This window comes from Vitis riparia, chromosome 6, assembly GCF_004353265.1.
Source record: "Vitis riparia cultivar Riparia Gloire de Montpellier isolate 1030 chromosome 6, EGFV_Vit.rip_1.0, whole genome shotgun sequence".
Classification (NCBI taxonomy): Eukaryota; Viridiplantae; Streptophyta; class Magnoliopsida; order Vitales; family Vitaceae; genus Vitis; species Vitis riparia.
Window position 1 is genome coordinate 4,700,454 of NC_048436.1, and position 22,215 is coordinate 4,722,668.

The following is a 22,215-nucleotide window of genomic DNA, read 5'->3' on the forward strand; positions in this document are numbered from 1 at the left end:
GAGGGGAAAAAAGGTTGAAGTCCCATAATCAACTTTGAGAAGTGTAAAATGGCTGTATGAAACCGGATTTTTGTTTTTTTTTTTATAGACAAAAGTTTGTATTTAGAGACGCCAAAAAAGGGGGCACACCCAATGCTCCTCCCTTTGCTCTCCTAACCCTTTGATCTACATACCCTTTTCAATCAAGAAGAATCACATACGGGAGTACCTTGAAAGCCTTAGTAGTAGAGGCTCATAGGGAATAATACAAATAAATTAGGTCCTATATCATCTTTAACGACCTCCACTCGTCCTAAAAATTCTTGCATTTCTTTATGCCACACTATCTAGATCGTCATAAGGTAGGTGATTTGCCATAAAATTTTGCCTCTTATAGTACTCTCCAAATATCTAAAGGAGATGGTTATCATGTCACTTGTACTTCTAAGAGGTATCCAGTCTAGCCTGTCTAATCGAAATAGCTTGTGCCAAAGCCTCAAAACTATCAGATAGTATAAAAGATGATAAATCGATTTTCCAATGCCCATGCGCATGGTGCAATGATCATAACTAAGGACTTTGAAAGGTCTTCTTGCTTGAAGCAAGCCATTGGTATTGACCTTTTGGTTGGCCATTAACCAAGCAAAAGCCTTGGCCTTTGATGGAGCTTTAGATTTCCTTGTAAATTTTGTTATGGAGAAAAGAATTAAAGTTGATTGCTTGGACAAGGTCGATAATAAAGATTTTATTGTGAATAAGTCTGGAGAAGATAATGACCAAATTCTCACATTTGGAAAGGATGGTGAGAGGATCACACGAGCAAAAGATGACATGAGTTTTTCAAGATCTTCTATCTCTAGATTAGTGAGGTTTCTACGAATAGATGAAATAAAAGAATTTCTAATTGTGACAACTGTGAAAAGATTTAGAAATTGAGAACAAAGAAGTTGATCTCCCCACCAACAATCTTCCCAAAAATGAATCTTTGCCCCATCTTCTTACCTTATATCAGATGTTACAGGCAAATTCTTGGAAAACCTATGCAATGGCTTTCCAAGGACAATAATGCGACCACTTGACTAAAATGTTGGCATCCTTAACCATTAGGATGTGTCCCATAGACACTCAATATGACCTTATGTTAAAGAACAATACTTTACTTAGAAAACCTCCAAAGCCACTTCCTTAAGAGAGCTCTATTCCTTAAAGAAACCTTTGAAAACCAAAACCTCCTTCCTTCTTTGGCTTTCACGCTTTTTTTTTTAATAGGTAAATTTTTGTCCCCATTGGGACTTGAACATGGAACCTCCTACAAACCCTTCCCATCTCTTGACTTACACACTTGATCCCAACTAATAAGGTGATATCTTTTTCCCTCCCCAACCATTGACCAAAGAAAAGCCCATTGCATGTTCTTAATCCTAGTCGCTATTGATAATGAGATCTTATATATAGAAAGGTAGGGACTAGGGATGTGAGACAAATAAGAAGAAATTAGAGCTATTCTCCCTGTGAAGAACAAACAAGCTTTTTTCCATCCATCTAGTCTATGTGAAATTCTATCGATCACTAGCCTTGAGTTTTCCCCTAGTGGGGGACCCAAGTAGGTGAGCTTAAGGTTATACAAATCTTTCCAGCAAACTGCAAGTGTGACACCCTAGTTCAACTCTGCCCTACTTGGAAGCCTTCCAAGATGCATCACTTCTTTACTCTCAACAATATCCTACTTAAGGCATCAACTGCCATGGTGAAGAGGAAAGGGGAAAAATGATCTTCTTGCCTTGAACCTTTGGTTGCTTTGAATGATCCTCCAGCACTTCCATCCACTAAGACTACAAAATTTGTTGAAGAAATGCAACCCCCCTCATCCAAGATCTCCATCTTGGATTAAATCCTTTCCTTTCTAGTGCATGATCTAGAAAACCTCAGTCACATGATCATAGACCTTTTCAAAATCGATCTTAAAAACCACTCCTTCCTTTCCTGATTGTCTTTTTTCATCCACCATTTTATTGCCTATCAGTACCACATTTAAAATATCTCCATTCAATGAAAAATCCCTATAAGACATGAATAGTTTCCTGAAGGACTCATCAGATACGATTAAATAAAACTTTAGCTATGATCTCATACAGACTTGTGACTTAATTAATAAGCTTGACATTTGAAATTTTGTTGGTCTAACTTCTTTTTGGCACAGGTGCTATAAAGATGGAATTGGTGCTTTGGTTTTATTATTGCACTATTATGAAACTCCATAAACAGTCTTAATAAACCCTTTACCACATCCCTACACTCCTGAAACGCAACTATGGTAAAACTATTATGGCTAGGAGCCTTTTCCTTGTCTAATTGAAAGTTAGCTTATCGACCCTTCTCTACGGAAAAGGGTGATTCAATCAATTAGCACTCTCTTTTGAAACAGGATACTTGTTGAGCTCTCCTAACCTTCAAGAATCTCTAAAGGGCTTGGAATATAACTTTTTTTTAAAAACTCAGTCTCTCCTCTAAGATGCTTTTAATATTATCTCAAGTTGCCCCTTCTTATGGAAAAACTTAAAGAGTTGCAATACCCTTCTTTTACCCATCTTACCTTAGCCTTTTGTCTCCAATGCACCTCTTCCTTTAGCAACAAATCCTCCATCTCCCCCTTAAGGCCCTAAAAGTTAGAATCTTGGGAGATTAATTTTCGTCTTGTTTGCTGGCATCAATGTTAGCTGTCTTCGATTTTATTCTTTTTCGTCTCCTTTAAATCTCCAAAAGATACCTAATTTCATTATTTCAGTTTTGTTTTGACATACTATAGTCTTTTCATGAATCTATGACCTTCCTACTCCTCAACCTGAAATTCTTTCCATCATAAGCTAATTTTTTCCTTGAAATTGGGTGGAGTAGCCACATGTTTTAAAACCTGAATGGAGCTGGTCCCCACTTGAATGGACTGGTATCTAAGACAATCAGCCAATGGTCAGAGGTAAATCTCAGTAAAGCTTCTTGAAGACTCTGGGGAAAACTTTGCGCCCCTTCATTTGACAATAAAATCCATTGAATTTCTTGCAAACAAGGGATTCTTGCAAATTGGACCAGGTAAATGAGGCACTCCTAAGAGGGGGATTGGCTAACTTGCTTTCTTTAACGAAATCATCAAAATCTCTTGTGCTAGGGGTTAATATAGAACCTCCCAACTTCTCTGATATCCTCTCGATGACATTAAACAAACCAACCCAACCCTCACGAAGGTTAAACCACAGGTATGTAGGAGCCTTATTTAGCTGTCTTGAATTTGAAACGACATATTTTTAGGTTTTTTAAGTTAATATAAAAGGGTGACTCAACAGTGAAAGGATAGAAGAGAAAGAAATTTGGTGTTCACTTTCTTTATTGTATTAGATGAATGAGGGAAAACATCTTTGCAGCATTTCTTGTATATTTCCATTAAGTTAGTTTACATAGTCAGAGACCTTGTACTCCTGCGGGGTTCTCAAACAACCCTATATTAGAGGGAGCTCAATTATGATCACCTCTATGGGTATAATGTTTTTTTTTTTTTTTGGTTAGGAAACGACAAAGGGATATATTGATAAAAAGGAAGTACAAGAGAAGGATGAGGAATCCTCCCACCAAAGAAAAACAAAACTACAAGGAATCAAATATAAGAAAATACAAAGTAAAAACAAACAAACTCTCTAGGTTAAACCAACCCATTGGAATTACACACCGCTAATCAATCAAGTTGTAACACGTTAAGGGGAATCCCCTTAAAAACCTTGGAACAAAATCCCCAAAGAGAAGCAAAGAAATGAATAGAATCCCAAAGGTTCTTTGAATTCCTTGCTTTATTCTCAAAAACCCTTGCATTTCTTTCCCGCCACACTACCCAAATTAAAGCGATGCACGCAGCTTGCCATAAAACAATCCCTCTCTTAGAAAATCCAAAACTGTTAAAATTGGTAGACAATATGTCAGAGATGCTCCTTGGGGGGGACCCAATCTGTCTTGGCTAACTGAAATAATTTGTGCCACAACCCCATCGTCAAAGAACAATGGAGAAAAAGATGATATACTGATTTTCCATGTTTCATGCACAACTTACAAATGTCAAGACTAAGTGCTTTGTAGGGTCTTCTCGACTGTATCAAGTCATTAGTATTTACCTTCTCTATGGGTATAATATTATGAGAGTTAGACAGACATGCATTGCTTTATTTGCAACTATGATCAGTAGCTACTTTACCTAGTTTTGTCTATGGCAGGCATCTTGTTGCCAAGTATGTGTTGTCAGTTTTTATTTACAATTAGCAGGTACAGGCTGGTTTGCCAGATTACCAGGCAGATTTAGAAGCTGAGGATGGAAGTATCAAAGCATGCTCAAGAATAATTTAATTGTTAAGAACCAGTAGTGAGTTGAAGTTGATAAAAAGATTGATGCTAATAGTGCTACAGTTGCTGGGGAGTGGCCAGCAGGCCTGTATTGAACTCATCTTGGTAATATGTGAGATTTTCTTGGTGTACAGAGTGTCAACCACTGCTGATTCCTCTCAAGATTGGGTGCACATATCCCATGGTTTATGAGGTGTTTCCCCTGTGACTCGAACTTCATTTTCTCAGTGATGATCTAGGTTAAAGTGGTATTAGGTGTGAAGTGTGAGTATTAATGTGGTTTGTTCTGGTGCAGGTAGACTGCAGGTTGACAGTGTAAACTGGAAATGCTTGCCCTTGTCAGAATGGATATATTGCAGCATACTTACCAAAACCCAGGTTAAGACTGATACAGCATGCTTGCACAATCTAGGCCATTGCTGGGTGCCTGACTCAAGGAGGTACTGAAATAATTAACATTTCTCAGGTCCTACAAAGAGGTCACAGAGGGCAGGGCAGGTGTGTGTTGTTTTTTGTACTAGAGACTTCTGTTGGTCCTACCTTCATCAAGGCTAGAGGGTTTATGGGTATCAGTAAAGGCTAGTGATACTACAACTATAAAAACAAGGAAAAGAAGTTCTAGAGGAACACCAATTGGATAGAGAAAAATCACCATCCTTAGGCCCCAATATGACTTTAAACTCACTACTGTATAGAATCAACCCAAGTGATAAGAGTTTAGAGAACAAAAGCTACTTGCATAGTAATTCTGCCCAGATTAATGCTAGTTTTGTCCCAAAAAGTATCTCAAAATCTGGTGCTGCTCTCCCATGAAGCTCGGGAAATATTTGTAAGAATTTAAAGCTGCTTCTGTTCTGGGCTCTGAGCCAGATGTAGGGACACTTCTGTGGCAACCACCACCTATTTGTATCAACCTATGCTTTCTTTAAACCAAAAATGGTTCTGTAATTTTAAGGAGTACAATTTGATTTACTTTCCAAGATCAATTGGGTTGGGAGAGACTAAGTTCTATGTTTGCAGTTGTGGTAGCTCCAGCTCCAACAACTCAAAGCGTATTTATGTTTAATAAGATTCTGTATAATTGATGTCATTTTTTGTTCTTTGGTGTCAATTTCCTGCAATGACAGATTTCTCTTTTTTGTTGTAACAAACAGCAACATTGAAATGGACTTGTACCCCAGAAAGAGCAATGGAAGCAACTTTTTTAGGACTTGCTGCTGGGGCATCTGAGGCTTCCTTGTGATTGCTTTGCATTGATTGGCAGAAGTAGTGGAGTAGGGTGTGTCCCATGGTTGAAGATATATGCTATGGAGGAAAGAAAGAAACACTGGAAAACAGCGGGTGTAGTGAATTTGATCACAATTTATGTCATAGATGCATATTCATGTTGGTTGTACTTGGTCTTGTTTCATTTCTTCTACTGCATGTTACTAGAAAGTAAGGAGTTAAAAGTTTGTTATTGTACAAGTGTGTTTGTGTTGGTATTGTAGAATAAATTCCAATGAATGTCTTATTAAGTTATGATCCACTAGTTAAAACCTTAAGTTATTTTCAATTTTATTGTAATTTCTCTTTCTTCATATATATATATAAGAGATTTTGTCGATACACTAGTATGCTTCCCTATTCACTATTCTACTATTTACTGAAATAATTTTATTGGAATATAGGAGGAATCCCTTGGATGGGTAAAATACAAAAAGCAAGCACGATTTTAAACATTTTGTTTATGTACGGAGTAACAAACAAACATTCTAATAATTGGATTAATATCAATAATAGATCATTTTCTAGTCATTTATTGAATGATAAATCACTACAAGACATACATGATTTAAATATGGAAAAATTCAATATTTTTAAATTGTACGGAAAAGGTGGAAACAACATCAGATATGATTTGATTATATATATATATAACACAAGAATTAAAAAAAGAAAAAAAAAAGTTAATTAATTACAAAATAAACTAATATATGCAATGCAGGTTGAGGTACAGTTAAAAATGATATATTATTTTGATACACGAGGGTAATTTGGTAATTCAACACCAAATATAACCACCACAACCACATGCTTTCCCATGCTCTGTCCCCCTCCCATTCCTCACTCTACCATGGCTACCAATCTCCAGCTCCTTCCGATTCATGGCTTCCCTCTCTCCAGCTGGAAGTGCCCGAAACACCCTCAAAGAGTCCCAGTATTTTCCCTTCAGCCACTCAATCTTCCTCCTCCTTCTCCTCCTCCTTCTCCCAATAGCATCTTAAGCTCAAGAAGAAGAGCCTCAGTTGCTCATGCTGTGAAAGAAGAAGTGATTCAATCCCCAAATTCAGACCCCGCCCTTGATTCCAAAACCTCCCCTCCTGCTTCTTCCAAGCTCGTTCTCGTCGTTGGCGGCTCTGGCGGTGTCGGTATGCACCTCCTCTTGCTCTTCAAGGGCTGCCAATTACCTTCTTTATTGGTGTATATAATGTGAGATTTTTCGTATATGGAATTTTTCAGCGGTTTTTGTTGTTATTGATATTGGGGGTGGATTGTTTGACGTGTCGTCTTTTGTGTATTGTTGTTTCTGGGTTGCCTTTTGTAGATTTGTTGTTTGTTGATTGATATGTTCGGTGGATTATTGAAGCTGGTGTCCACTTTGGGGATGCCTACAAGGTTAGGAGCCTGGATTGATGTCAGTCTTAATTAAATGAGGAGTCAAGTAGTTCTTTCTTACTCCGCAAAAATATTCCACCACCCTAGTATGTAAACCACCTCCGAAACATCCTCTTAAACCTGCAACCAGAGCGCTATGTTTAGGCCTTGAAGGATAAAGGAGGAGGAGCTTGTGAGTGTAATTTCTTCTCAGGACGTCTTGTCTTTGACTTAGTTCCTTAACTTTTTCTACCTCCAAAAATTTTTGACTGGAAATACTATGCTACTTTTATCAAACTTGGACATCATCTGAAAACATTCATACAGGGAAAAATATTATCTTCGTAACCAAGAGTAAGACAACTACAAACATCTGTGATGGCCACTTCGATGGTAAAGGTTACCTACTTCTTGGTACACCAACTTCATAGTTTATTTCAAATCTAAATCCATGTCCCCTTTAAACCAGTCTGAAACCGGACCCACCTTCATAATTTTTCTTAATGTGCACCTTTGTTTGTCGATAATATATATTCCCAAATTTTACATCAATATTCTTGATACTTAGACATCTAATACATGCATCAGCGGAAGTCATGCCCCAGACATTGTTAGCACTTTCTAACTTTTATAATGACCACACAATCTTCTTTTCATGGCTGGTGATGCACCTATTCGGCTTTCAACCCTGGATGTTTTTGTGCATATAAAGTTATAAACTATATAATTCAAAATAATTAAAGGACAGCAATTGCAAGAAAAAAAGAGAGATAAGAAAAAACAGGAACCTATCAAGTAAACACTCAACTCAAGGAAGAAGTGACAGCAAGTCCGGATATTCTCTAGGGTGTAAAAGGTCCCCAACAAATTCAGTGGAGATAGGACTCCTCCCATGGCCAGTCTATCAGCTTCCTGATTTTCCTGTTTGGACTTCTGAGTGAATGAGTAATCCATCTGTCTAGAATATCCATTATCTTCCACGACCATTGGTTATAACTCCATGACCATCTCCTGTCTTGGGGCACCCAAGAAGGAGCTGTCATTAAATTCTCCTCCACCATAAGATTAGAGACATTCAAGTATATTTTTCTTATCCAAATCTTCCAAGAAAGCTAGGATGTTTTCCTTAATGGCTTATCCAAAACGGGATGACTTTGAAAATACCTTGGTTATCCCTCTTCTGTGGTCCCATAAAAGCTGCTACTACCCATCTAACCCAGGTTACCCAAGGAGTATCCATCAAGGTTGAGCTTAAGACTTCTAGCAAGTGAAATTGTGAAATAACCAACTTAGCCTTTTCAACTGCTCCCTTATGGGTGTGATAGATGGATCTTGAACAAGAAAAATGATATTAAAAGGAACCCCAATAAACTCATTGGTGATAAACATTCAAACAGTTGTGAGATAAGAAATACTCTCTGAAAAATTGCAAATGCCTCCTTTTTCTCTTCAAGACTGTGGCATTCCTCTCAGGCAAAACAACCCACAAGGTAGCTAAGATGGCTCCATCCACAATGTTCTCCATTAAGACATGTCTGAAATGCCTATGAGGGTAGTCTATGCTATCCAGCTTAGGAAAATGGCCTCTCCCATAATCAATGTTAAAGGAGCAATGGAGAGTACTAAGCAACTACTCACTTTCTGATGAAGTATTGACTAAGTTGAAAACTGGAAGCAACTAGTCAGGAGCTTTGTTGAGTAATAAGCAAGCTGTGCTTACCTTAGTTATAAAGTCCTAATACCAATTAGTCCAGGCAGAAACCAACACAACGTAGAAAGCACAGGGCTAATGAATTTATATGGTCTTTTAAAGTGGAAAAAATCATTTGCATTAAGCTTCTTATTTGGCTACCTACTAGGTTAAGGCCCAAATCTTTGGAGAAGTCTCAATGTGAGAAGGGGATTGGTCTTTAGTGTCTGTGTAGGGAGCAAAGCCCTAGAGAAAGTGGGTTTTCCAGTTTCTTAAGGAAGAGTAACTTATAGTGGCATAATATTGTTAGAAGCATCTATGGTTGCATTCTAATGGATGGGTGCAAGTTTCTGGTTAGGTGGTCATATATCATTTTACTTGGAAAGCTATCTCCCAGGACCTGTTATGTCTCTCATTTTATTTGTCTCATTGTTGGTGATAGATAAAAAATTTGGTTTTGTGAGGATTTCTAGTTATGGAATGAACATCTTTAAACTTTTTATCTTTCTTTTCATTTTTTTAGTCTCCTACTCTCTCTTTTTTAGAGCTAGATACTCCAGACCTCTCTTTTTCTATTTTTGTGTTTCTTTTTCTTTCATCCTAAACTTCCTCATCTAGGAATCTGAATTTGTGGCATAACTTAGCAGATCAGGAAGCTTGTGTCCTTCATAATCTCATGCCCCCTTTGCATCATTTTTTGATAGACAAGAAGTAATTGTATTGAAAAGCCCCAAAAAAGCGCATCAAGGTACATATGATGTATACAACAGCTGCCATAAAGTGCTAATAAAAGGGGGAAAACAAAAAAATACTCTTTCCCTCAAGCTGAACCCAATCAATTATTGAAATAAAAAAAGGACATTGATCTATCGCCTATAAACAACTTAGACCAAGAATACAAACTACACAAAGATAGGACTTTCAGCCTATGATCAAAGAACTCCTCATTCTCAAACGCTTTTTTATTTCTCTCCATCCAAATTATCCCAAAAAGGCATAAAGGAGCAGCTCCCCAAACTTTTTTCCGCTTCCTCCCCACAAAAGAGCAATGCCAACCTAACAAGTCTCTGATAGAGGAGTGAATCATCCATGAGATACCAAAAAGAGAAAACAAAAGTTGTCACAACACCCTTACCTTGCTACAATGCAGGAGGATGTGGTCAACTGACTCTTCGTGAGTGTGACAGAAAATATCTATTGACCAAAGACTCTCTATTGTAACTAATCAAGAGTCAAAGCCTTTCTTTGCATTATTTTTATCTTTGCCCATATTTTCCTGATGAGAGGTGTGGAAACCTAGTCCCCTCAAGCCTTTTCTCCTTTTAGTCTTTCTATTGTGCTCTTCCAAAGAGGAGCAATTCATCGGTACTTTTCTAGGATGTTATGGGTGTTGGGTGTGGTTACGTGTATGGGTGTTCGATCCTTCACATCCTAAAATTTTACATTATAGAGACTTGGCTAAAAAGACATCTAATGATAGGTGAAAATACATGGTGACATATAATAAAAATTAAATTAGGATTAAGTAGCAAACATTATGTGTTTTTTTTTTATAAGTAAGCACAGAATAAAAAAAAAAAAAAAAAAAAAAAAAGGCAAACTAGCCACAAAGTATACAGGGAGTATACAAGGCAACTAAGGCCTCACAAGTAAAAGACCAAAAAACTCACCACCCCTTATCTGGAGGCTAACCACTCCAGAAAACCTATAAGGGAATGCGGCTCCTCACCAATATACAATTTAGCCCAACCCCAAATGTTACAAACAAAAGAATATTTAAGTCTCTAAATTGTTAACTCTCTCTCTCTCTCTCTCTCTCTCTCTCTCCCCCCCCCCCCCCCTCTCCTAAAAGCTAGTCTATTCTTTTCCTTCCAAACCGTCCAAAAAATAAATAACGGAATGAAATTCCAAAGTTTTTTCCTTTTTTTCCCCATAAATGAACCCCTCCAACTAAATAAAACCTCCTTTATAGTTTCAGGAAAAGCCCACTGAACCCCAAACAAACCCAAAACTAAATCTCACAGCACTCTGACCACTGTACAATGAATGAGAATGTGATTTACATTTTCCTCTTCACAAGCACACAAAAAACAGCGATTGGGTAGCTGCCACCCTCTCTTCTGGAGTCTATCAAGAGTCATAATCTTCCCCCAAGTGGCTTCCCATGCAAAGAACACAATTTTGGTTGGCACTCTCTCCACCCAAATTTTATTTTTCGGAAAAACGATCGTCAAAGGCCTGTCCACCAGGCTGTAGGCTTCCTTAACTCTAAATTGCCCATTTCCTCATTCTTTCCAAAAAACCGAATCTTCCTCCAAAGTTATCCTGTGACCCCTCAACTCATGAAGCAAGTTGCCTACCATTTCCAATTCCCAATTGTTAAAATCCCTAATGGACCTCAAATTCCATCCTCCTTCTCTAAAATTCTGATCCCACATTTCTTCTATTGTCGCATTCCTATGAGCTGCCAAAGTGAAGAGATGCGAGAATCTTTGGGACAACACTATATCCCCACACCAAGGATTAGTCTAGAACCTAATTTTATTGTCTTTCCCCACTTTGAACGCCAAATTTTCCCAGCACCATCCAGCTTCCTTTAAAATCTCCTTCCAAACCCCCACTCCAAACGCACCCACAACCTTTTTAGTCATCCAGCCGAAGTCCTCTTGTCCATACTTCGCCAAAAGCACTTGCTTCCAAAGAGCCTCCTTATCACAAGCAAATCTCCAAATCCATTTGCCAAGTAAAGCTTTGTTCAAAAGGGTTAGCTTCCTTATTCCAAGCCCCCCTTTCTCCTTATCCCCACACACCACCTCTCATTTGACAAGATGAGCTTTCCTTTCCAGATTTCCCCCTCCCCATAAAAAATCTCTTTGTAGTTTTTCTAGTCTCCTTGCCACAGATTTGGGCATGCGAATAAGGGACATTTGATACACTGGCATGCTTGCCATTGTGCTCTTAATAAGAGTGATTCTCTCACCCTTTGAAATATAACGTCTTTTTCAAAGGACAAGTCTCCTCCTTACTTTCTCTTCTACCCCATCCCACCCAGAAACGGTCTTATTTTGGCGCCCCCAATGGCAGCCCCAAGTAAACTGCAGGCAGCTACCCCACCCTACACCCTAGCTCCACTGCCATCTCATCCACCTCTTCCACCTCCCCTATTGGAATGATCTCGCTTTTAGCCAAATTAATTCTTAACCCTGATGCGGCTTCAAACCAAAACAGAATCCAACTCAAGTGCGTTAAATGCTCCTTTTTTGCCTCACAAAAAACGATTGTGTCATCGGCAAAGAGTAAGTGTGAAATGTGGACAGTCCGCCCTCTACCACGCTGAATTTTACACCCTAAAATGAATCCCCCTTCCACAGCCCTTCTGATTAAAACACTCAGCACTTCCATTCCCATGACAAAAAGATAGGGGGAAAGGGGGTCCTCTTGGCACAGCCCCTTCAAGCTTGAGAAGAAGCCAGTTGGGACTCCGTTCACCATGACTGAGTACTTAGCTGTGGAAATACACCACCACATCCAACTCAACCACTTTGGCCCAAACCCCATTTTTTGCATAACCTTCGTAAGGAACTGCCAATTAATGCTATCATACGCCTTCTCAATATCTAACTTACATATTATCCCTTTCTCACCTTTTTTTTTCCATGCGTCAATCACCTCGTTTGCTATTAGAGAGGCATCTAAAATTTGTCTTCCCGTGACAAACGCATTCTAATAAGGGAAAACCACTTTTCCTATCACTTTTTTAAGTCAGTTGGCTAGCACCTTAGCCAAAAGCTTATACAGCCCCCCCAAGAGGCTGATGGGTCTAAAGTCCCTTAGATCCTCGGCCCCTCCTTTCTTTGGTAACAGCACAAAAAATGTGTTGTTCTGACTTTTTAGGAAAACTTTCTCTTCATAGAACTCCTTGAACATTTCCAAAATCTCCTCCTTCACAAAGTCCCAACAACTTTGCCAGAAAGCCAAAGTGAAACCGTATGGTCCTGGGGCTTTATCCCCGTTCATATCTATCAAAGCCGCCTGGACCTCAGCCTCAGAGAAAGGGAGCTCCAGCATTCCCACTTCTTGAAGACTAATTTGGTTTAAAAGCAGGCTTCCAATGTCCACCTTCCACTCCGAGCTTTCTGAAAGCTGCTACTAAAAGGCATTCATTACCCCTTCCCTAATTTCTTGCTCCTCTGTCAGCCTCACCCCATTTATCTTGATTCTGTCCATGTAATTGGCTCTTCTATAAGCGGAAGCCATACGGTGGAAATAGCCCATGTTTCTATCCCCTTCCTTTAACCATAACTCCCTTGAAGCCTGTCTCCAATGAGTTTCTTCTAATTCTACCAACTTGGCATATCCCTCTTTGGCTTCCTTTTTACAGGCTAATTCCTCCTCTGTCAAACTTCTCTCACCTTTCATCCTATCCCAATACTCCACTTGTTGGAGAGCTGCATCCTTATTGCAATCTAGACTCCCGAACACCTCCCTATTCCAAACTTTTAACTTATGTTTCAACTCCTTCAGTTTTGCAGTCAATCTGAAGTTGGCGTTGCCTTTAACCACTATCCCCTGCCACCAACTCCGGATTAAATCTTTGAACCCCTCGACTTTGAGCCACATATTTTTGAATCTGAAAGGGGTGGGCCCTCTCCTTAGGCTACCTCCCTCAAGTAAAACTGGAAAGTGATCCGAGGTTGGCCTAGGTAACCTTCTCTAGACTACCCTACTGAACTGGTCAAGCCAGCAGGGAGTTACTAGAAATCTATCTAACCTAGCTCTTGACTGGTTATTAAGGCCCTCACTCCTAGTGAAAGATCCCCCTTGCAACTGTAAATCCACGAGGCCTAACTCATCTACAACCTGAGCAAACCTCTTCATAGCTGAGGTTATTCTCCCTTGCCTGTTTCTTTCACTTTGGGAAAGGATGATGTTGAAATCACCCCCTAGACACCAAGGTTCTTCCCAGATTTCTCTAATTGCCCCGATTTCTTCCCACAAACACTCCCTTTCTTCTCTAGTAAACGGGTCATAAACACCCGTGAACACCCAAACCACCCCATTTTCCACATTCCTGAATCTGCAGGATAAAGAAAACTAGTCATCTTCCCAATCCAGTAATTCTAAAGATCTTTTGTCCCAACAAATCAAAATACCTCATGCCGATCCAAAAGCATCCAGGACCTTCCAGTCTAAGAATCTTCCAGACCCTAAACTTCTTATCACCCTATCAGACAAAACTTGAATTTTTGTCTCCTGAATGCAAAACAGATCCACTTTCTGCTTCCTGATGACAGACTTAATTACTTTCCTTTTAGTACTGTCGTTCGCTCCCCTCACATTCCAGCTCAATAGTTTGAGGTTCATTGGACAACCACTGACTGACCCCCTTTGCCCTGAAGAGGACATTTCTTACTACCTTCCCCCTCATAGTTAATTGAGCATTCCAATCTCTTTAACTCCCTTTCAAATTTTGATTTTTCCAATAGGCCTTTACTATTTCCCTCATTTTTCTAATTTTAACCAGGAAATTCAGAATTTCCTTTTCCAACCCATCAGTCGAAAACCCCAAAAATTGGCTGAACTTCGCTAGGCTACTTTCTTCCCAATTAAATGCCCTTTTCCCCCTTCCTTCTTGGGATTCAGACTGAGATGACCCCCCTTCCGAATCCCTTGCCATTGAAATAGGACCATTAAACTCAACCAATTCCCAACAGTCATTGTCATTCGCACTAGGCCCAGCTGCGTCTTGGTAATTTAGCAAAATTCCATTTTGGCCAGCCTCCCTTTGCACCCCAGAATGATAAAAAAACTCCCTTTCTGGAGTCCGACCAAACGAAAACAAGATAGAATGAGAAGGAGTCCCCGAATCCCTTAAACCCCCGGAGTTTGATAAAGACCCATACCTCGAAACTTCTTCCGCTAGCGCGCTGTCTGTCAATGAGTAGTATGAGTCTACCTGCTGCTTTCTCCCAGCTTCCTTCTCCCGCAGACTTAGAAACTCCAACTCAATATTGACTTCCCCACAGGACACAAGTTGGGCTAAAGAGCAGACTTTCCCCAACAGACCTTTAGTAGGCTGAAACTCGGTCGGGCCATGGCTATCCAGAGTTGAAGGCCCAAAAGGTTGCACCCCAAAATCCTTGAGATGGGTTAGAAACGGCCCGCTATTCTTCCTTAGGGATACTACAGGCCCAAATCCCGACCCAATCTTCACATCTAAAACCTTCTCCTTTCCCTTAGAGCCATCGACCCAACCTCAGGCCCAACCCCACCAACTCCAACCCCTTTTAATGTTACTCTTTCTGAAGGGATTTGCGGAATAAGCCCCCCAGCCCACTTCAGACCCAAAGTGTCCTCGGCCAGCCCAATCAAAGATGGCCCAACTTCCGCCCCACCCACTGAGGACCGGGTCGTCGACCCGAACTGAATCCAGCCTGCAGTCAAAACCCTACTTGTCCCGTCCACCTGCCCTTCCATCCCGTCAACTGTCCATGACGGGACTATTTTTATCTCTCTCTCTCTCTCTCTATATATATATATAGACATTTATTTATTTATTATTTTTAAGAAGAATATTATTGTGGTAAATTTTAATATTAATTGGTGGTGCTATTCTATTTTGTTGTAAATTTGAATAAGATTATCGCTTGTTACAAAAAAGTCTTTGCAATTATTATAAATGGTACCATAATGACATAATCTGTACAAACAATATAAGATTATATAGTCATATTGTGGAAATATGGGATTATGATTTGTAATTAAGTGCCAAGATTAGAGGGATTGTGTTAGGATATTTTCTATTTTATGGATGAGAGAATCTCTCCTAATTAGTTATTGTTTCCTTAGAGATAGTGATTGTGCATATTATATGGCTTAGATTAGGAATCCCACTTGTATATATATAGGTCACTTTGTATTCAGTTTTGACACAGAAAAAAGAAGAATATTTTCTTCACATATAATACTCTAAAAATTGTATGGTTATTATTTTGATTATCTGAAATGGATTTACGGTATAAGTCTATGATTTTCACTAAGATTAACTAGATGTAAACTAGTAAAATCAATAATTATATAAAAAATAATGAAAATTGCGAATATTATTCTATCTCCAATTCATTTTTTCCCCTATCAAAATTCATTCTCTCCTTATCCTCAACAATCTCTCGTATCCCTAACTCATGAACCTGAACTTCTAATAAACTCTCGTGTTCTCTTCTCTTCTTCAACCATACCTCACTTATTTTTATTTCTTCATCGACCTAGCTACTAGCTACCAGATGCAACAACATGATATATGGGGAAAAAAAATCTTAAAAAACACATCAATTTCATTAGTTGAAACAATAATCATTTAAAAAAGAAAAGAAAAGAAAATAGTGAGTTGAAAAAGAAAAAAATGATTTGAAGAAGAAAACATGATTTGAAAAATAAAGCAATTATTTGAAAAATTAAGGTCCTCTTTTTTATTTAGACATGCAAGATATCAAAATTGCATAATCCCTTTCCATATGTAAGTTAAAGCAAAGAGCTCTAGCCTGCAGTAAAAACTTTAAAAGGGTTAAAATATCCCCTTGATGGTGAAACACCTTTTCTTGTTGGTTTTGAAATAGGGATGTAAATGGGACAGGACAAGACAGGGCGGGGTGGGGTTGGGGAAGACTCCCCCATCCCTGTCTCTGTTTTCAAATTTATTCTCCATGCTCGCCCCATTCCTCATTTTAAACTAGGCAAAGTGAGGATGGGGAATCCTCGTAAAAATAATGAATTCCCCATCCTCGATGGGAAATCTCTGTTAGCTTTTTTAATTTCATAATTTTTCATTTAGATTTTTGAATTTTGAATTATAAAATTATATACAAATATATATAACATAATTTAGACAGGGAATAGGGTCCTTATCCCTACCTAGTTCCCGATTTTTTCCCCATCCCTAACCCTGACCTTGATTATTACTCCCCATCCCCGCCCTATTAGGTGTGGATCCCCATAGGGCCCCACCTTGATGGGTTTTTTTGTTATCCCTATTTGGAAAAGACTCTCACCATTGAGCTGCAGTCTCTGATCATTTCTTCAATCCCTAATTGACATGGGTTACCTAATGCACAACCATAGAAACCAAAATAGGAAACAACTTCCTTTTTAACCCTTTCGATCTACATTCCGATTTCCAATCAAATCGAAGAGCACTCGGAGGAATACTCTTGAAAGTTGTAGTATTAGAGGCCAAGAAAGAGAGGTAAAAGCAAATTAAGTCCCAAAAAATCTCAGTAGTTCTCCACTTGTCCTAAAAAATCCTTGCTTTTCTACATTTTGTTGAACTTCTTTCGAACTTATATAATTTTTAATATAAAATTCTAGATAAATAAATCAAAATACATGTAAATTGTATATAATCAAGTACAAAACATATATTCATGTGTATTTGTTGGCTTGTCTTACTTTTTTAGGGTTTTCTTTGTTGTGTTCTACCCATGTGTCAGCTTGGTATTCACTGTTATCCTATTACCTAATAACTTAACCTTTTGGATCAAATTGTAGCTTAACATGATATTAGAGCTTTGGTTAATTAGAGGTCTTGAATTCGATCCTCTCTACCTATTTTTATTCCCTATTTGTTTATCTATGATTTGTGATTTGTGATTTGTCTCTCCATATGCTGGTATGGGTTGCATATGATGGAGGGTATTAGCCTAGTATGCATTGTTAATATGTTACCTAACAGCTTGAGTTTTGAGTCAAAGTGGTACTTAACATCATATTTATGGCTTTTCTATACAGCTTCAAAATAAAGTATGGCAGTGTAGAAAATCAAATAGGAACTGCAACTAGGATAGTTAGGATTTTGTTTTTCTTTATTTAGTGAGTTTTGTCAAACTTCTCTTGCCATGTATAATTATAGTTCTTACCTTCTCTCAGGGCAGTTGATAGTAGCATCTTTGCTTGACCGTAATATTAAGTCACGCCTCTTACTACGGGATCCTGAGAAAGCAACTAGCTTGTTTGGTAAACAGGATGAGGAGACATTACAGGTTCAATTCCTATTCTCTCAGTTCATTAACTTTCCCTCTTTTAATGATATTTATGGAGTAAAAAAAATTTGTTGCATCAAAATTTCTCCCCTCTGGAGGATGTAAAAATTTATACATAAAGAAGTTTTGAAACTTGATAGGTATATAAAGGGGACACCAGGAATCTGGAGGATCTAGATTCATCTATATTTGAGGTTTGCTCTTTTGATATACATTTCAAAATTGATTTTCTTGACGCTATGAAACACTTCAAATCTAAGTGATTATTTTCTACAAAACTTCTCTTGCAGGGAGTCACACATGTGATTTGCTGTACAGGAACAACTGCTTTTCCTTCAAAGCGATGGGATGGGGATAATACACCAGAAAAAGTAGGTAAGGAATACACTTTATGAAGTAGATTTTCAGGTGAATGTGTCCATACATCTATGAGTTTTAGTTTTAGCCATGAAACCTGTTTAGTAATAAATCGGGCTAGGAATATAAAAAATTTATATATGTATTACTGCCTGTGTATATCGAATTTCCTTTCTGTATTTGACATTGATGGAAACAGCCTGGGATCCTGTCTAGACTTCACACACATGATAAAGCTTTTGACTATATTTTTTCTTTGAAGATTGGGAAGGTGTTAGAAATCTTGTATCAGCACTGCCTTCATCACTGAAGAGAATTGTTCTTGTTTCATCCGTGGGAGTAACCAAGTTCAATGAGCTACCATGGAGGTAAGACTATTACTTGACTGAACAATAAACATGTATCATAGGCAATAATTCTCAAGTAATTTGAGTTTAAATTTATTTGGAAATTCAAATAAAATAATTTGGACACCAAATATCAGTAAATTTTTCTTTGGTTAGCACTAAGTCCTTTGAGAACCTGATGTGGAGCATGATAACAAGAAAACAGAAATAGGGGTTAATCTGGGATATTTTTGTATTGGATATCTTGCAAGGCATGTCCATGCATTTACACAAGCACACACTGAGAGCCACTTTAATGGGACTAGGAGCTTTCAAAGTGACTTTACCGTAAAAGTGTAAGCTGTTAGAGAGTGGCCACTTTATTGGGAATGAAACTCATCCTTTTCCCTCCAGGCGGTAAAGAAAGTGTTTTAAATTACAAGGGGAGCACTTCATGTGATGTAGTCTGGAATAAAGATTGCTCTAACTCTAGGTTCGTTAAAGACCATTATTTCATAACTATGGTTGAAGGTTCCCAGTTTCTCCTGTATTACGTAGGGTGATTCTTGTTTGGTTATTTGATGAAGTATATTGTGGCCTTTAGGATTTTTTGCTTTATGAGCCAATAAATTCTGAAAACATGTGCACATAAGTATACTGCAACCAACTTCTAGACTTTCAAGCAGACATAAATCAGTATGCATAAATTGATTATCTCCTTGCAAACATAAAGTTCATTGATTATCTATTCAAACTGTTAAACATTGAAGTCACAATGCTTGAGCACTCATGCACTATGGTTCCTATATATGTTTGTGAATAAAAGATAATTTGGTGCAAAGTTAAAAGTGGGCATTAACCCCATAGTGTCCTTGATTGGTCAAGAAAATAGCAGTCTGTGCTTGTTTCCTCATCCCATTGCTTAACTTCTCTCTCTTTTTTTTCTTTCTTTCAAAGTATCATGAACCTTTTTGGTGTTCTCAAGTATAAGAAGATGGGGGAGGATTTTCTTTGCAGTTCTGGTCTTCCATTTACCATAATCAGGTTAGTAACAGTTAATTTTGTATCTTTTACTTGATGCTTACCATATGATAATTCATATGGAGACTAGTCACTAGGGAGAAACATCAATTTTGAAAAATGCAGTTGTATGTCAATTATTTATGCATATACAATGTTTATTTATGCACCAGAGCAGGTAGATTGACTGATGGACCATACACATCATATGATCTGAATACTCTGCTCAAAGCTACAGCTGGGCAACGACGTGCTGTCCTCATGGGTCAAGGTATGTTATTGTCAAGTTTTCTAAATGGGCAAACGATGGGTGTTGAATCATTCAAATAACCTTTCATTTAAAGAATGAAAAGAGAACAAAGTAGAAAGAAGATATCATTTACTTATTAGATACAAACTTGAATTGAAATAATAATAGCAAATTATCTCTAAATTCATTAAACGACACTTTCATATATTATTTTTTGTTTTAAATAATAAAGAAGTGGATGGTAAATGCATCATGGAGAAAAGCAGTTCAAACAAAAAAAAAAAACTTGAGTGGTTTTTCTGGCTACCAGCTATCAGGATTAGTGTTTCAACTTTCAAAACCAGTCAATGCACCCAAACAAGCTAGTCAAACTGTCATTGAGGATTCTCACAATCTTAGTCGGGGTTTATCTCATAACCCTTATAGAATAAAGGTTGGGTTGTGCATCTCTTACTGTGCCTGCCAATATCAGGTGCTCGCAACTATTTTGGACTGAATGCTGCTTACACATGTTGATCTAGCATGTAGAAACTTAAGAGTCTAGCAGGATGACTTGTGGAGGGTATGCCAAAAGTAAAGCACCAACATAGTGGATCTGATCAAACACCTAATCTAGAAAACACAAAACTTAGGGGTGTAAATAGGTAGTCCAACCAAGATTAAGACAATTTTTTAATTTTCCCAATTGGATCAAGTTACTTTCAAATTAATTGGATATGATCATAAAAACTGAACGAGAAAAGTAATAAGGTGAGTTTCATGATATTCATGGAAAACCCCTCCGAACTTGTTCATCAAAGCAAATCCAAGTTGTCAACTACAGAGAAAATTCGCAAAATATTAGACAACCTTTTTCCAATAGATTTATTCTAACCAGCTCTTGTACTATTCTTCATGTCTTCAACATGGCACCCCTGTGCTCCTTGGTGATCTTCACCTCAAGTCCTTCTGAGGCATGCAACCCAACTAACCTTGTATGTCCATCGAAGGAACTTTTAAGAATCTTCTTGAAAGTTTTTTGAAAATTTTGGAACTTTGTAGATAGAATAATGATAATGATTTTTCTCACCCACAAGTTACAAAAATATTTGCCTTTACATAGACACAAAACCCTAGGGTAAACTAGAGTAGGAAGTCTAATAACTTTGGTACAAATCCTAAGGAGCACTTAAGCCTATTTTGCTATTTTCTCATGCTTTGAGTTTGCTCAAGCCCTTCTTTGAGCATTCAAGCATCCTTGAAATCTTTCGACTTGTTCATGATCATGCCAATGGGCTGACTTTGGCTGGCCCAAGATCAGAGTTGGTTGAACTAAACAGTCCTGTTACCATATCAACCTCCTGTCTGAGTTTTAAAACATTTCTTAGGACTTGACACCATCTCGTTTGGTACTCGGTAACAAATTAGTGAATTGATATATTTCAATCGACTATAAAACAAGAATAGTTTCCAATTAATCCATGGCCACCATTCTGATGGACGCCAATATAACAGTATTAGCATAGAAGCATGGAAAGGGACAATTGGTTTTATATTGCCTTTAAATAATAGTTTGCTTCCTCAGTTTTTAGGACATTCTCCTCTTTTATCTTATCCATAGCTCTTTTGATTTAATGCTTTTGTTATTGGTCTCAGGAGATAAACTTGTAGGAGAGGTTAGCAGAATTGTAGTTGCTGAAGCTTGCATACAGGCATTGGACATAGAATTTACAGAAGGCAAAATTTATGAAATCAATTCAGTTGAGGTAATTATATTATAATATTTGAAATAATATTTAGGGGTTGCTTGGATATGCCATGTAAATAAGGTGATTATATTTTATATTCTATACCGGTTGAATGTGAAAAGCCATCCTCTTAGGTTCATTGCAAAACAAAAATGGAGTCATTTGAAATTGGATTTTCAAGTAACTGGAATGATGATTCCAATTCCCTGAAACGCTGGCAACGGATAGATGCATCCATTGCTATGGTGAACAAAATGAATTCATTTAAAAGAGCATTGGAATGGAGAAATTTTTCAGTGGAGTTTATCCCATCTCTTCCATGCATGTTTTGAATTTGATGATTCATGTAATGATTTGGATACCATTTGGAATATTCCCACACCCCCACCCCGCACCTTGATTTTTAGCATATTCTGTTCTGCTTGAAACATCACCATCTCCCTTGGCTGATTTCTTACCTTACAGGGAGATGGTCCAGGAAGTGATCCGCAGAAGTGGCAGGAGCTATTCAAAACTGCTGAAGCCAAATAATTGAAACCCCAAGCTCACCTGCTTCTTTCATTTGTACCATACAAGATGTTCTGAGTTGAAAGAGGTCAATTGTTACTCATCACCATGAATTGTATATAGTTGTAATATGTGTCGTTACATTCTCCTTTCTTTCCCAGTTAACTCGTGTACTTGATCATCCTTCAAGTGATTTGTATAAAGGTTTTGGCTTTGTTTCCCTTTTTTCTTTGGATAAAGGTGAAAAGTGTTCAAGTACATGTTTCAATAATTTAATCTTTTTTCCCTAAAGCTTTTCATTTTTTTT

The 22,215-nt window shown here is 38.0% G+C and overlaps 1 protein-coding gene and 1 long non-coding RNA gene across 2 annotated transcripts; both read left to right on the forward strand.

Annotated features, from left to right (window-relative positions):
- The first annotated feature begins 3,835 nt into the window (after positions 1-3,835).
- LOC117916430 lies at positions 3,836-5,907 on the forward strand. Its single transcript, XR_004651560.1, has 3 exons — positions 3,836-4,552; positions 4,655-4,799; positions 5,514-5,907. It is a non-coding gene; the product is annotated as an uncharacterized LOC117916430 (long non-coding RNA).
- Positions 5,908-6,442: 535 nt separating this feature from the next.
- Positions 6,443-22,184, forward strand: LOC117916900 (uncharacterized protein At2g37660, chloroplastic). The gene is made up of 9 exons (XM_034833115.1): positions 6,443-6,770; positions 17,609-17,721; positions 17,862-17,915; positions 18,012-18,096; positions 18,341-18,446; positions 19,362-19,448; positions 19,598-19,695; positions 21,310-21,419; positions 21,867-22,184. Exons 1-9 carry the CDS (start codon positions 6,443-6,445, stop codon positions 21,930-21,932), a joined length of 1,047 nt encoding a protein of 348 aa, XP_034689006.1. The 3' UTR covers positions 21,933-22,184.
- Positions 22,185-22,215: the final 31 nt, after the last annotated feature.